Source organism: Maylandia zebra, linkage group LG22, assembly GCF_041146795.1.
Source record: "Maylandia zebra isolate NMK-2024a linkage group LG22, Mzebra_GT3a, whole genome shotgun sequence".
In the NCBI taxonomy this organism is placed as follows: domain Eukaryota; kingdom Metazoa; phylum Chordata; class Actinopteri; order Cichliformes; family Cichlidae; genus Maylandia; species Maylandia zebra.
The window spans coordinates 24,240,789-24,256,280 of NC_135187.1; the positions used below are offsets into that span (position 1 = coordinate 24,240,789).

General features: G+C 40.1%; 1 protein-coding gene across 2 annotated transcripts in view; it reads right to left on the bottom strand.

Annotated features, from left to right (window-relative positions):
- Positions 1-743: 743 nt before the first annotated feature.
- csmd2 (CUB and Sushi multiple domains 2) overlaps positions 744-15,492 on the bottom strand; it is a 275,924-nt gene continuing 261,175 nt past the window's right edge. For both annotated transcript variants that reach the window (XM_023152492.3, XM_023152493.3), the window contains exons 67-72: positions 14,613-14,774; positions 12,938-13,050; positions 12,200-12,287; positions 7,591-7,723; positions 6,667-6,844; positions 744-6,131 (exon numbers count right to left, since the gene is read on the bottom strand). In XM_023152492.3, coding sequence (XP_023008260.2) covers positions 6,685-6,844; positions 7,591-7,723; positions 12,200-12,287; positions 12,938-13,050; positions 14,613-14,774 — 656 coding nt within the window. In that variant the 3' untranslated portion in view covers positions 744-6,131; positions 6,667-6,684. The remainder of the gene's footprint in view (positions 6,132-6,666; positions 6,845-7,590; positions 7,724-12,199; positions 12,288-12,937; positions 13,051-14,612; positions 14,775-15,492) is intronic.

Sequence of the window (15,492 nt, forward strand, 5' to 3'; positions counted from 1 at the left end):
ATTTTCCTTGTTTGAGGTGACCAAATACTTATTTTCCACCCTGATTTACGAATAAATTCTTTACAAATCCTACCATGTGGATTCATGGATTTTTTTTTCACATTCTGTCTCTTACAGTTGAAGTGTACCTCTGGTGCAAATTACTGACCTCTGTCATCATTTTAAGTGGGGGAACTTGCACAATCGGTGGCTGACTAAATACTTTTTTGCCCCACTGTACATGTGCCTTGTTGAGCAGGGGGACCTTATGGGCGCTGTAAGATTACAGTGACATGCGTTGCCAATGGTGGTTTCAGATCACTAACAAGCTCCTCCCATGTAGATTTAGGCTGTTCCACCAGATCTACAATCTTGTCCCTGATATCCTTTGACAGCTCGTTGGTGGTTAGAGGTTGGAATAGGGAAAAAAAAAGATCTTTGGACATGCTTGTACACATAATGAGTTAAGACCAGGAGTATCTGTTTTGAACAACTGATTGTAATCTGTGTCACATACTTAATGTGATGTGATTTGTTTTTGGTTGATATTCTGTGTCTCTCCATTAAAAAAAGTAACATACATGAAAAAAAAAAACACCATAAAGAGCAAATCAGATATTCTGACCCACAATTGCAACACGCACTGGATATATGGCCTTGCCTCTTCCCCCCTTAGAAAGGCTATACACGATACATACATCATACTATGCATTAACTAATGATTATGGGTTTGAGGCAATAAACACAAGAATTCACCCAAGTGGTAGGTTTTATGTTTTATTCCAAAACCTTCAAAATAAGTTTCAAGTTCAAGAAAGTAGAATAAGCTTAGACACAATGCAAAGCATCATATACAGACAGATAAAATACATTTTATATATTGCAGACAAGCCATGGTGGGTCTTACATATGTACAGTATGTATGTAAACTTTTATATACAATCTTTTTTACATATACAAAAAAAGCCTTGTTTCTATTTTTCTTTGTATATATTTATATTTATATATATATTTATATATATATATTTATATTTATATATAGATTTTTCATATACTCCCCACTAGCATTTGTACTACAATAATGAAAAAGAAAAACATTTACATATATGTCAATCCATTTTTTCTTTTTATATTACAAATGTATTTTCATAAAAATATATCTCTGTACAAAAAAAGGTTTTTTTTTTATTTGTTAACATATTCTCTTATCTCAGAGATATTTCCTCTGCAGTTGCTCTGTCGTTGCACAGTCTGCTTAAGCTCACGTTTGTCCACGTCGTCACCGGTAAATCCTTTTGGTGTACAGCGAGACACCGACACTGGCTCTTTGCCTTTCGCCGTTTTGTCTTTTTTTTTTTTCTCGTTGAGGCCTTTAATGGCCATGTCGAACCTGCTTGGGCATTGCGGGTTTTTCAGTCTCACATAGAGACTAGTTGAGAGATTTACAGAACTGGCTTGAAAAAAACATGTTGAAAGAAAACAAAATGAAAATATGGGACTTTATAAGTTTGTTGCCATGGAAAAACTAACAGAAAAATATCTGGTAATAAAAAAGCAGCTCTTTGTAAATACTTTGCTATATTATACTCTAGATAAATTGGACATTCTGTTTTTAGTCCAAAGATAACACATACTGACAGGTTTTTTTATTATTTTTTTTTATCCATTACTGCACACAAACAGAGAAAAAGTTGTGGGATTACAGATATTCAACACAGTATAGATAGATAAATTCTGGTGCACTCAGTGAAATGAAATACATTCAGTAGTTTTTGAGCAATAAATCCAGTGATCTGATCACGAATGATCCTACTACCACGCTGCTCGCATTTCACATTGAAAGAATAAAACTCATTTAAGCTTCAAAGCTTTTCAAAATACATCCCTTCCCTCTCTCCCCACGCTTTAGTCCACTAGAAGAGCTGAAATGGGCTGAATAGTGAAGGCAAATTGCATGGAATGGGCCTGTAAAACACAGCGGGGAAGTTGAGATTTGTTGTCTGGCCATCAATATGTGGTGGCAGTGAGAGACGGGAGATTATAAATGATAGCTGATGCAGAACGTGTCACACGGCATAACTGATGGATCGCTCGGTCTTTCAATACATGTGCAGTGCTGTCCTGTGCTGCGCGAAGAAAGGGAGAGCCGTTGGTCGGGTCCCTGACTGCGAGGAAAACTCTGTGAACTTTTGAAGGAAACTCAAAGACCATAGCTGTGGTGTGTTTCATTATAGAAGAGATGGGAGAGCAGGACAGAACCCAGAGCTGTGACCGGCTGATAACGAAAATGAACTGAAAATGAGCGCCGTTTGTGTCTTAAAATATGCAAAGAGAACCAGGAAGTAGCCTGCTGCTATTAAGAAAGACTTAATTCTGACTCTTAGAGCACGGCTTCATTGAGAGCTCTGCGATCTTTACTTTCATATGACTGGACTTTCTGGGCTAACACTAGATAGGTTAAATACTTCTATAGATGTACTGACCATTAAGGGAAATGTATCCATAAAATGGTTTGCTTGACATAAAAAAACAACAGCAGAAATAAATTAAGCAACATCAAGACGTGACAGAATAATAAATCTTAATTTTTATCACTGTATGTCTAATTCTAAATCGTCTGAATGTGGATAACTTTCTTTGGTTTATTTTTAAACTCGCAAAGCAAACAGAGGGCAAACACCCAGCCGAGCACGAAGCCAACAACATAAAGTCCTGGCCATTAATCCTTGCACACCAAAATACAGTACGACTGAGCACACGGCTCGTTTGGGGGGGAAAAAAACAAACTGATGGTGACTCTGGCATGAACCTAACAAGCTCAGATTTTCAGTGAGATCAAAGATTAAAAACAGATCTACAAAGCCTGCGGACTCTTCAGTGTGTGTGGGTTACTCAGGCAGGGATAAGGGCTTTACCGAAAACCCTAAAAGACTTACATTTCTAATATCTGACATAACAAGAGGAAACCCCCCTTCCCAAAGAAAAAAAAATCCTAGGAAAGATACTGGAATTCCTTAACATAAGAACACTGCGTCTAAAGCATATTTATGATATAAGGGGGTAACAAGGCACTATAATTAACATAAAGTGCTTCCTGGAGGTACGAACATGAAAAAAAGAAAAAAAGAAAATTGTGTTTGGCCCTTTTTTTTAATCCTTGAATTTGTGGGGAATGAGCCCTTGTTAGTAAAAACAATCATATTTGTGTGAGCGCTTGCTTCTGTATTATGTTAATCCAGATTTATAGTCTAAATCTAGGCAAACGGAATTGCTTCCTCTGGGGTTCGTGAACACGCCGTCCTTATTTACACGTGTTCGTTTGATCGTTTTGTGTAAGTTGGGGAAAAGACCGCTTGAAAGTGCCCTCAACAGAAGCTGCGATTTAATAATGAAGCTGTCCACTTTGCTGACATATTTGGAGCAATTTCACAAAAATAAAACAAATGAAATGCAACGTGCAACAGCCACAGAAAACTATAGGAACTGAGTAGCAGCTCCTTTGAGATAATGCGCGAGCAACTTCTCCTCTCCCTGTGAAATATCCAGGGTAATTCAATCGTTTCCTCTCCCATCAATTCACTACCAGAGCAAGCACGGGGCAATATTCTATCTGTACGGCCGAGATAAACGCGAGCTTTAAAAGTAATAAAATTGTAAAAGCAATTACCGACCCACAGCGAAACTGATTGAAGAAACAATACGGTGATTGGTTTCAAAAGGTCTGGAATTCTGAGGGAAATTATGTACAACGGGCAAATTTAAAGACTTCATTAAAAAAAAGAAATGTATAATAATAAGAATAACGCAGCAACAAAAATCCATAAGATGAATTTCCTTTTTTGATTTTAACACACTCACACACACAAAAAAGGAACTAAAGAAGTGAAAAGGATCTGAGCGTGTCCTGATATTGGGAATGTAAAAATGAATTTTCTTATGGGTTTGATAATGAAGCTAAAATTAATGCAAATTAGACGTAATGGCCCAATTTGCTCCTGTGAAATTCGCACACTATTCACCTCACCTAGCAGCTGCAGGTTAGCATTTACAGGTACGGGAGCAGGAAGTGGAGCAGGGTGTTTTTGAAAACATCCCCCCCCCCCCCCCCCCCCCTCCCTCTCGCTCTCTCACACACACACAGACACACACACACACTTAATACGGGTCACAAAGCATTCGTATTTTCATCAGACGTGTCATTCACCAGCCAAGGTAGAGGCCAAGGTAGAGCCCCGCTGTTATATTAGATGACAGTTTCCTCCTGTGTTGCATTTTCAATATAATTTTTTTTTTGCATATCACTCCCCAGTTGCCATAGATATGGGGAAGCGTTAGCAGCAAAGACATAAACACTTTTTTCAACCCCCTCCCAAAATCATATTTATCATTTCCAATTTAATGCGTGGGGAGTAATCAGTAGGCCAGCGACTCCCCTGCTGTCACAGCTCTGAGGAAGCCTTCTGCAACATTTTTATGAAGGGCGAAGACAAAACAAAGCGACGCAATTTTTTTCTTTTTCTTTTTTTTTTTCCAAAGGGGAGCGAGCTGTCAGAAGTGAGCTTGCATGAAAAAGACCTGAATGCAATCCACAGGGAACGCATCTCTCGCTTCATCCATTCTTCAAACCCCAGCGCCTTCATTTGAACATTTCCAGAGAGCGAGAACATGACCGCACTTTGATCTTTGTTTTCCTAAGGCCAAAGTTTAGCGGAGCTACTGCTGCAACTTGTGTCACCTTTTAATCCAGTGAAACGAGCAAAGCTGGATCCGGGATTAAAAGAAACTTTAAAAAAGAAAAGAAAAAAAGCAGATAGTGTAATCTAAATACAGATTTGCTGTGCTACATTGTGGTTTGTTGCGACATGGTCCCTTCTCCTCAAGGGCCTCAGAGCAGAGGTGGCGGCATGGTTAAAAAAAAGCCTGTTTTTGGAGCAAATGTCAAGAGTACTTCCCCTTGCTTAACCTTTGATTCAAGTGTGTTAGCTTGAGAAGGGAATTTGTCTCTCTTCGGTCCCTTTGATCTATCTGATCGATCGCTACCAACCAAAAAGAAAAGAAAGAAAAATGATGGAGACTGGATTTATAGATTGTCGACGTTTAATTTACTGGTTTTCGGAGCCTCTGAGTTGGCGTAATCCTAAACTCGTAAACTCAATACTTTCACTTCTTAAAGCAACAAAAAAATAAAATAAGACAGCATTGCGTGTTTGGTTGGATTTTTAGGGTGAGAACAGATGAGGGCAGCTACAAGATGTGCACATGAACATACGCACTCACACTCGCATGTACAACTCTCACTACAACCTCACTAAGTGCTTTTTTTTTTTTTTAATTTCAGCAGCCCAAGCTACCTTTGAACCCCTACACTGGACACAGCTGCCTCGCCAAGCAGAATTTTATTCCTGCTACAAAAAAAAAGATGAAGTCGAGTGTGTCTGTGTGTGTGTGTCTCCAGCAAGGCCTTCAAAAACTCACTGAATTTTTAATTCATCCTCTGCCAGAAACTGAGGGGTCCCCGATGATACTTTTCGAGAACCTCAGGAGCGGACAGCTGGGAAGAAAACTGGCATCCAGCGACTCAAAGAATAAGGTGAGCAGCATATAAGAGCGAACACAATAAAAATAGCTAATGAGAAACAAAAAACAAAAAAACGAGAAAGATGAATCGAAACAGTCCAGACCGTCTCCCTCAGATTCACACACAAGCCAATACGCCGCTGCCCGTCTTACAGTTCGCTTGCACAGAGGCCTCCGTAAGCTACAGGTATATTTCTCGACTTAAAAGTTTACAGGTAAAATTCCCTTTGGGTTTAGGCGGTGAGAAAAGTCATCACAGCTTTGCTCCCAGTCGTACTCCCCGCTGGCTGCAGTTTAAGGTGGAAGCTTTTCCTCGAAATATGGAGAATGATCAAGAAACCACGTAAAGTTACGAAAAGCGCGTTGTTGTTGTCGTGTGTTCAGATGGTTGTCTTCACGTGGTTTCTTTCTGTTTGTTTTCTTATCGCCAGCAGGTAAGCGCCTTTTCCGCTGGAGATGTTTCTTGAAGGTATTTCAGCAAATAAAATAATCTTTGTCTTGCCCTCTGCTCAAGGAGCTATAGATGTCCTCAGCTGGCACGCAGGCGAGGACGTGGTGCACCTCTCGTCCCCGGACTGAATCGGTGATGTAACAGAGGATGAGTGTGTAGAAAATGGTGGGGAAGGGTGAGGGAAAAGAGATATATTCAAATCCAGGAAACAAGAGAAGTGGGTTGAAAAGAAAAGGATAAAGAAACAAACAATGGAGATGATAAAGATGACAGAGAGCAGAGAAAATATATGCATTAATGTCATTTTCCCATGATTCCAAATAACCATTCTATTTTTATAAACAAACTACACTTTATTTTTTTTATACAATTAATATGATGGTGTGCGGATCAAAGGGAAGACTGCAGGAGGAAAACCAATCCCTGGTTTTTTTCTATTCATAGAAAAGTCTTTATGGGACGAAGGTAAAAGGTTGAGTCTGAAACTACATTCGGAGAAACTGTGTCTTGCTTCAACAGTTGTGGCGCCTCAGATGTGCGATTATCTCAGACTCACGTTATCTACGCTCAGAGAAAAATATGAAATCATGGATGCCTGAAGTTCCAAGTTATTTTTATATCGTGCAGCCAGGGTGACCCAACGGTGGTGTGGTACTCACCTTCAGAGGAAGCGGTTGCTATACAGCTGTGCACACTGTGCTGACTGTGAACTCTGTCTCATTGGCCATGATGTCAGTGGGTTGGATGTTGCGGTCATACATGGGGTTCTCGAACGTGGCTCGCCCGTTAGTGTTCTCATGGCCCACGTAACCATTGAAGGGAACTTTGGGTCTTCTTCTAAAAAAACAAAACAAAAGGAGGTGTGGGTGGGGGTGGATGAACAATAATCTTTATCCACTCCTAGCACCAGATGTTCCTAATGTTGTGAGCATCCACAATCTGCTGTGTCATGGTTACGAAGCAAATTTTCTCTGCAGGGAAGGTTTCCTGTTATCACAGATTTTCTCATATTGAGGGTAACATATGCCTTTAGTGGATTAAAAAAAGTGAAGTTGAAGTTAATGTATTTTGGAGGAGGATGCATATACTCAAGCAAGAGCAAACTTCACCAACTTGGAAAGAACTTCAAGTAAACATATTCCCTGTCAGCTTCTCTTATATGCATGTGTTGTTTTCTCTCCCTTGTCACTTGTCTTGTGTCATATCGGTCTGCTTCATGCCTCTGCTGTTCCCTGTGTCTGCAGTGTATTGTGTATTTTGAACAATAAAGCATGTGCGCCTCAATATTCTTGCAGGCTCACAAAGTAAAAAAGAAAAGGAATCCGTGCAGAATATGGGTAACCTAATCACTGATGCAATGATATTGCTTTTATAAACATAGGGAGAATGACTTGAATAGGATGCGGCCACTTGGATGCTTCATTTCCTGAAATGTAATCGCACTAAGCATTTCTTCAGCACTGTCAACAAATAAAATAAGCTATCAGAAAATGTTGTTTGTCATTTTTCTGGTCTTATTCAAGGACACTCCTCCTTGAATAGGGAAATAATAAAGATCAGCTTGGAGTTGTAGCGAGCCTTACCTGTGTTTGTAGAGGTACAGAGCGAAGCCTGCAATGATCATGGCTATAAAAGGCACTAGGATGGCTGCTGCCACTGAACTGCTGTTGGAGGCAAAGTTGTAGCCTTGTTGGTCTCTGCTGGGATCTAAACTCTCTGGAAGAGAGACAGACAAGAAGTTGAGACATTACATGAGCATTACTTCAGCGTATGACTACAATTAAGTCCCATAAAAAAAAGTTCCAATAAACAAAAGTGATATTATCCTCCTCAGTCCATAAGTGGAAATAAATAGGATAACAATGTCATAAAAGAATTTGTGATGACTGAAGAAGGCTACCAGGAAGACTCCATTTATAAATAATAGCCCGAGCAGCATAAACTGGCTTTTTTTCTTCTTCTTGGTTTATTGCTTTACTTTAGCTTCATTTCGCCCCCTGGGAATGTCAAATTTCATTATCCCAACAATGACTCTTAATTACTGACATCAAAGCCCGACAGCTATTAACTCATTTCAGATTCATTCTCTAATTTATGGAGGTGTGTGTCTGTAACAGCAACAGCGGAGGAGTGACAGCCCACCTGTTTGCCACGGAATGCCAAAAACACTCCAATAAAGGACGAGAGATAAACAGGAAGGAATTAAATTAGCGGGTTGTGCGGTGTTTGCCAATCAACCCCCCACCGCACACAAACAGATGCACAAACACAGGCAGACCGCACTGGCGGTTACACCGCCGAGTTAAAAACAAAACGCAAAATGTCGACAAATTAAGTTGGATTATTTCAAAGATGTCTAGCCCACCTCCCACACACGCATCTGCTTTTTAAATTTTTTTAAAATAAACGCTTAAACCTGCGTACACATGAATACCCTGGTATAAGCCCTAACCCTCGGTATTAATTAAGAGCTGTTTGCTCAATCAGTTTGTTGTAGCAGGATGTGCATGTGTGTATCTGTGGACCGCACCCGCTGTTCAAACACCTTTGTCACTACAGCAGATTTTCACATCCACTTTCACCGTGTACACACACACACACTTAATCTATGTTACCCTCGGCGTAACTTCGCGCTCAATTCCAAATTCCTGCTTGTATCTGATCCGTCTTTGTACCTACACTTCGGCTTCTTTAGTTTGTCTAGCAGCCAATATGGAAGCGTCTCCAGCGTGGGCTTTGCTTTTCAAAAGCTGCTAAATTCCTCTGAAATATGTCTCTGCAAATACGAAAGCAGCCAAAGCAGCAGCAGCATTTGCGATTTAACTGTTTATATGAATACGAGATATGACATCATGTGAGCAGATTAAAAAGAAAAAATCTGGAGGACAGCGGATCTATTTTAAACATAACAATGTCACAATTCATTCTTCCTCTACTTGTTTCTCTGTATAGCGCAGCGACCTTTAATGAATACCGTGAGCTAAAGAGACTCGGAGCGAGGCAAAACCTATCACGGGTACGTGAGAAATTAACAATGCTTAATCAAGCGTCCCTGACTGCTGATGGAAGCTTAGGACAAAAGTAATCTTTCATTTAAGTTATTATCAGATTACTAAGCAATTTAAGGTACCCACTCAGAAATCACACTAAGCCCAATGTACGGTTTCTGTTATAGGAACTTTAAATTCACGTCCCCAACTTTTCCCATTTTTTTGTGGATTAGTTCTTAAACCAGAACTAATATGAAGAATGATGTAAAATTAAAGAATAAATGTACAGCAATACAGTTAAAAAAGGGCCTTAAATATACTCTCTTTTTTATGACACATGCATCATTAATTTCTGACATAAAAGAAAGCCATGTATTGGTGCATTGAAGCATTGTATGTCAGGTGGATCTGACACAAAAGCAATGTTACTTCAGGTTTAAAGGTACAGTATGTAATTTTAGGGATATTGTTCAACAGAAAAAATAATATTGTACTTATAAATATATACACTGATTAGTGAGCCATAATGGCTTCCAACACACTGATGCATTCTCCTAAAGTTAGATATAATACTTTCAAAATCCATAGGAGCAAGTGCTTTTGATGTTTTGATGTTGCCCAAACATCTTGAAAACAGTGGACAAGAAGGACATTGCCATCCCGTCTTCCTTCTCTCACCCCAACCAGTCACGGCAGATGGCCCCGCCCCTCCCTGAGCCTGGTTCTGCTGGAGGTTTCTTCCTGTTAAAAGGGAGTTTTTGCTTCCCACTGTGGCTAAAGTGCTTGCTCATAGGGGATCAAATGATTGTTGGGTTTTTCTCTGTATGTATTATTGTAGGGTCTACCCCTTACAATATAAATTGCCTTGAGGCGACTGTTGTTGTGATTTGGCGCTGTATAAATAAAATTGAACTGAATTAAATTGCTTAATCGGGTCTTGTCAATTCAATTCAATTTTATTTATATAGCGCCAAATCACAACAGCAGTCGCCTCAAGGTGCTTTATATTGTACAGTAGATCGCACATTAATAGATACAGCGAAAAACCCAACAATTATATGACCCCCTATGAGCAAGCCCATTGTCCAATTTGTTAATGTATATTTTCATCATCTCTGTCTCATTATATCTTTCTCCTCCTCCAACACTGCTCTCTCTCTCGTCCCTCATTTCTTCCTCACGTCATGCCTCATCTGGTAAACTAAAGTCAGGGTGCTAACAGATGAAAACATGTGCAAACATGCTTTTTTATTAATCTTTGTTAGCAAATTATACATGGGACCCTCCTGTCTCCACACAGCTGATAACGAGACGGCTAAATAACAACAACAGCTTGTTATAAGCTAGCATTATTCCAGCTAATGTTTCAGTCTTGAGTGTCCTAAAAATCCGTCTTTCCCTCTGATAAACCATTTGATTACATTTTAACATCGTATGAGAGGTTATCTGCATGGACTTAAACAATGTTAGATCTACTTCAAAGAAGTTTTCACTACTGTCAGCTAACAGCAGTCCTTACTGACAATAAAGTTCAGGATGTCCTCAACAACTCGCCAGAAGTGAGCTTGACTGACTCATCGACTTGTATCGGACTCCTTTCACAGTTTTACAGCTTCCTCCAGGGTAAATAGATTTGGGCACATATTGACAGGTAAACAGCAGACTGACCGACTATATACTCTCTACAGATGAAGGGCGGCCAGAGTTGTTTTTCCCTAATCCTTGATCTTAATCCCCAATTTCCTTAGGGATTAATAAGTGGCCCCTGTAGCAAGGATTCTGCACTTGAGTAAGAAATCTGCTGACAGCTAGTGGTGAAATTTTACACACTGTACCTTTAACACATAAGGCATGTATGAGTTGCATAATACATCACAAATTTGAGACAGGATACAAGGCGTGGTGTAAAATGTGCCTTAAAAAATACTAATGCACAGTTCATCTACAGCTTGATTAAACAGCTCTTGGGTGCATGAGAAGATCTAAAGCTCTGTTCATATCTTTCACGGCTGTTTTTACCGCAACTGCTACGTTTCGATCTGTCAGTGGAAGTTTTGTTCCGTCCATTTGCACTTGTGCTTATGTGAGGCGCGGCAGTCTGTCAAAACAGGGACCCTTCAGTTTCATTTTCAAGGAGTGGACAATGTTGCAGGAGGCAAATATGGCTTGTGGGGCAGATGGTGATCAAAGATTGTGTACGTGTAGCCAAAAACCTCCTGCGTTTTCAAAGTGCTCTGCGCTGGCTGGAGATGGCAGGTTGGCACACACTTGATGCCGTTTCCACTCAGCGCTCTCCCCCTAGACGCCTCAGGGCGTTTCAGTAGAACTCTACAATAACAGTCTCACCCTGGGGGACAGATTTACAGTGCATAACCCCATGTCTAAAAGAAAAATAATCAAACAGCATGCTCCTGGTCACTCTTCAACTGACGGTTTGCCTTTGAGCTTAGAAACAAACTGTGGACCCTTTGGCAAAAAACTGCTGAGATGGACCCCCATCACCAGGGATGATCATCCACATGAAGGCCAGGTCAGGTTAAAAGTAAAATTTTAATTCTGTGGAAAAATCTTGTTCACAGTGCAAAAGGAGGTAGATGGGAAATGTCAGATCTCCTGCTCAGTATGATTTTCTTGGGGCTATCCAGACTGCACTCAGGACAGATACTAACTTTAAATCAGTTTTAATTGATTCAATGTTTTAATCTTATGGGCTTGTTTCCAAAACCTTCTGATCACACCTTGTATGTGGACAGCTGTAACTCTTTGAAAAGCACTTCTACATCTCTGGCAGCAAAGCTGAAGTTGCTGAAGGAACTACAGAATGACGCACAGCAATGAACAGATAATATTTGCTACATGAAAACTGCCAGATATGAGGCTACTTGGCAAAGACTACAGGTGTCAACAAATAACTGTCAAAGGAAACATTCTGTTTAGCTGTTTATGAATGTGAGTGTATGGTTTGTGTATACGGATGTCATTTGTGTTTGCCTCTTGCTAGCTTCACAGACACATGATCCTAAAGAGTATTTACACTGTACAGATAAGTGAAACCCACCACAGTGTATGCTGTAAGAGCTTAGAGACATTACATACATCTCAAGTGACATTTTTTTTCGAATAGAAATCCAAAGAAAAACAAAATCTTCCCAGGAGATCACTCGGTCACAGGTTTCTGTGACCAAGTGGACCACTCACTCACCCAGTCTCTGGAGACCAAATTGGCCAAAGCCTTTTCCGGTGACAACTCCCTGGTACACGTAGGAGTTGGAAGAAGAGATGTAGGACACCTGGGGAGAGAAAGGATTGGAAGACAGACGCTTAATGTGTCACATCCCGGCTTCACAAAGGAGCGTATCACCAAAGTGTCAGCAGCTGGTGCACGCAGAAAATGAAATATCACGTCAAAAAGAGCTGAGAGGCACTCGCGTGGCTGACATTTAATGTGACGGGTTTTTTTCTTTTTTTTTTCTGATCCAGAGAACAAACATACGCACACTCAGCCCCGCTGCACACATGTGAGCTTGTTACCCAAGAGGATTACACAGAGGATTCGCACCGGGGCACACTCATGTGATGTGCATCGTATGACACATACGCATGTTTGAATAAACACAGCACCACATAACCACATTTACTGTGACCTGCTTTTTTTTAATTAATTGGGAGAGAGTGTATTAGTGGTGCCTGAGGTCGGAGGATAATATGGGAGAGAAGAGTGAAAGGGGGTGGTGTGGGTCTGTGGAGTCCTGATTACCAGGCAATGATTTAACTGACATTTTAATTAAAGAGAAAACTCTTGGTGGGCCCTCCATCTCCCTAGAGTGACAAGGTTAGTGTGCTCGACATAGTTCACAATGTAGATGCGTGTGTGTATGTTGTGTAAAATCTTTTCAAGTACAACAAGAGGTGTTGTTCTGGACCAGACCCTTGCACTTACACGTCCATCTAGGGACCAGTTGTCCATTTTGAACTTGTTGACAAAGATCTCCACAGGGCCTCTGATCTGATGAACCTGCAGCACCAGCTGAGCATCCTCTCTCTTATATGTACCTGTAGAAAAGGGGTTGCAGTTATTTCGGAAAAACAGACACTCGTTTGATAAAAAGACATGACATTTGCTCTGAGCCGGCCTCTTGTTGAGTTCATGTCGACTCTTTCTTCTGTTTCTGTCCACCTGTCGTTATCTTGTGAATCCCCCGTGGGAAAATGGAACTCTTATGGATAATGGCAAGTCACCAACACTGTCTAATAAATGAATCTAAATTTAGGCTTTTAGGAAACGGGTGCAAGGTGGCGCCCTCTTGAAAATGTTTCAGTATTCTACTTTCATGTTCCCCTCTCACTAAAATGCATTTTTGAGGAGGCACAATAGACACGTGCACGTCAGAAGTTTCACCAGCATGTGGCAGGCCGCAAGCAGGCCGCGTGAAACATCAAAGGCGTGCAAAAGAAAATCCTGGAGCAGCAACAGTCCAATCTCCTTTTTTAAAAAAAAAAAAAATCAGACCTTGTACTTTTCTTCCTTGAGAGCCATTTAAAATTAACATATTTTGTCTTAAGACCTTAGTGAAACTTTTGCACTTTTGATAAACTGACTGGCTATGGCACTGTTTTGCCAAGAATTACTCCAGGTAAAAATACATTATTAAATTTTGAGACGGTTCCCAGCCTGGAGGCACGAAGCGCAGTCTACTGGCTTTAATGAATCTTTAATTTTCTCTGTATTTATATTGTGTGTTCTACACATGACATGCAGCGATAGACGTGCCATTAAACAAAACACAAAAAAAAGAAACTGTGAAGGTGCGAGAGCCCAATCGTTGCTGCTCGCTGCTGTGATTCATACAATAACTCGTATAGTAACACACAGTTGCTTAAGTTTTATTAAACAGCGTTCCCATTTCACTTTTATTCCCCTTCCAAGCGAGGCAATTTGTAATGAAAGATTATGGCCGACAATAACCAACTTTTTTTGTCACTGTCAATAAACCCCATAAAAACCTACAGTGTATGTGAAGTCAACTCAATATAACACCTCTATAATAAAGATATCTGTCAGCCGGTGCTACAGCAGGTCTTACTGATGGGTTTTTAATCGTTTAGGGACAAAACCGAGTTCTGGAAATGCGAAAGCTTTGCCTAGGCAGAGGAAAAATCTCATCAGACTTCCCATTTAAATGATGGATCTATTAAAAGATAAAATTCATAAAAACAATCTTAAACATTTTGAAAGCTAGTTAAAAAAGGGAAATTTATAGTTTGTTGCTCAGTTTGTCTATTGAAAATATGTGAATACTATATATAAATACTAGCAGCTACAGGAGTGAAGTGTCCAGGCTGCTACTGATGAAATTTGATGATGATTGCAGCTGTGCAGTGATTATACCACTGAGAATAATATAAAATGTCTGCTGCTCTGTTACAGCAGCAATAATCCAATTCAAGCAGAGACCACACTGATTTCTTGCTTCTTGAACTCACTTGAAATTTGGATAAAAGCAAACTCAGTCGGATCTCTGATATGAAAAGCAATTTAGAAGAATTGACCCACACAGACTGTTTTTATGAGTGATGTTTATCTTTTGAAGATCTTGAGTTACTGTTGTACTCACCTGCCAGTTTAAGTTCTACTCCACTGTGGTCGATGAGTGTCCCATTAACCCGGTTGCTAAAGGGTTCAAAGGCAGTGATGCTCAACATAGCTGGTTGCTTCTTCCCGAGGTACTCGTAGGATCCCCTCCAGAGGGAGTTCTTAGCAAACACACCAACAGGAACTGAAAGACAAAGGAAGAATGAATAGTAAAAATAAGGTGTTTTATTTTGCAGAGGGGGTTTCTGCAAAATTAACCTCGTGATTACAAGTCTTTGATATTTGATACATGAGTTTTTGAGACCTCTAGATCTTCGGTTTGATTTTTTTGACCCTAAACCCTCGTATGTTTTTTGTGCCCCCATAGCGAGGAAGTATTGTAATTGCTTCCGTTTCTGTGTTTGACTGTCTCTCTGTTTGTCAGCAGCCTTGAGTCCACAGTTTTCATGTTATTTTTGAATGTGTGACGGTAGATACCAATAAGAACTCAAGCTGATTTAATTTTGGTGAAAATCAAGTCAAGGTTAAGTTTACACCACATGTGAAAATCTGTTAAATAGCTATATTACCCACAATTTGTAATGGATGGACTACACAACAATTTGCTAGGCCTTGGTGAACATGAGTACCTAGGCTGGCGTTTTAACTTGACCTTTGCTGTTAGCACCCAAGGTCAAAGCTTGAAAAAAAAATTCAAGAAACCATATCAGGTAATATATCATATTGAGAGAGCTATACATCGAACTTCAGGGAGATTTGCGCTTTCTGAGTACTAAACAATAATTTGCACAAAAATCCTGGATGTAGCAAAAATATTGCAAATTGATATTTAAATTCTGTCTTTTAAAGAATTCATCAGAAGGTTCAATAAACAAATGTTTGGAATGTACAGACAGATTTCC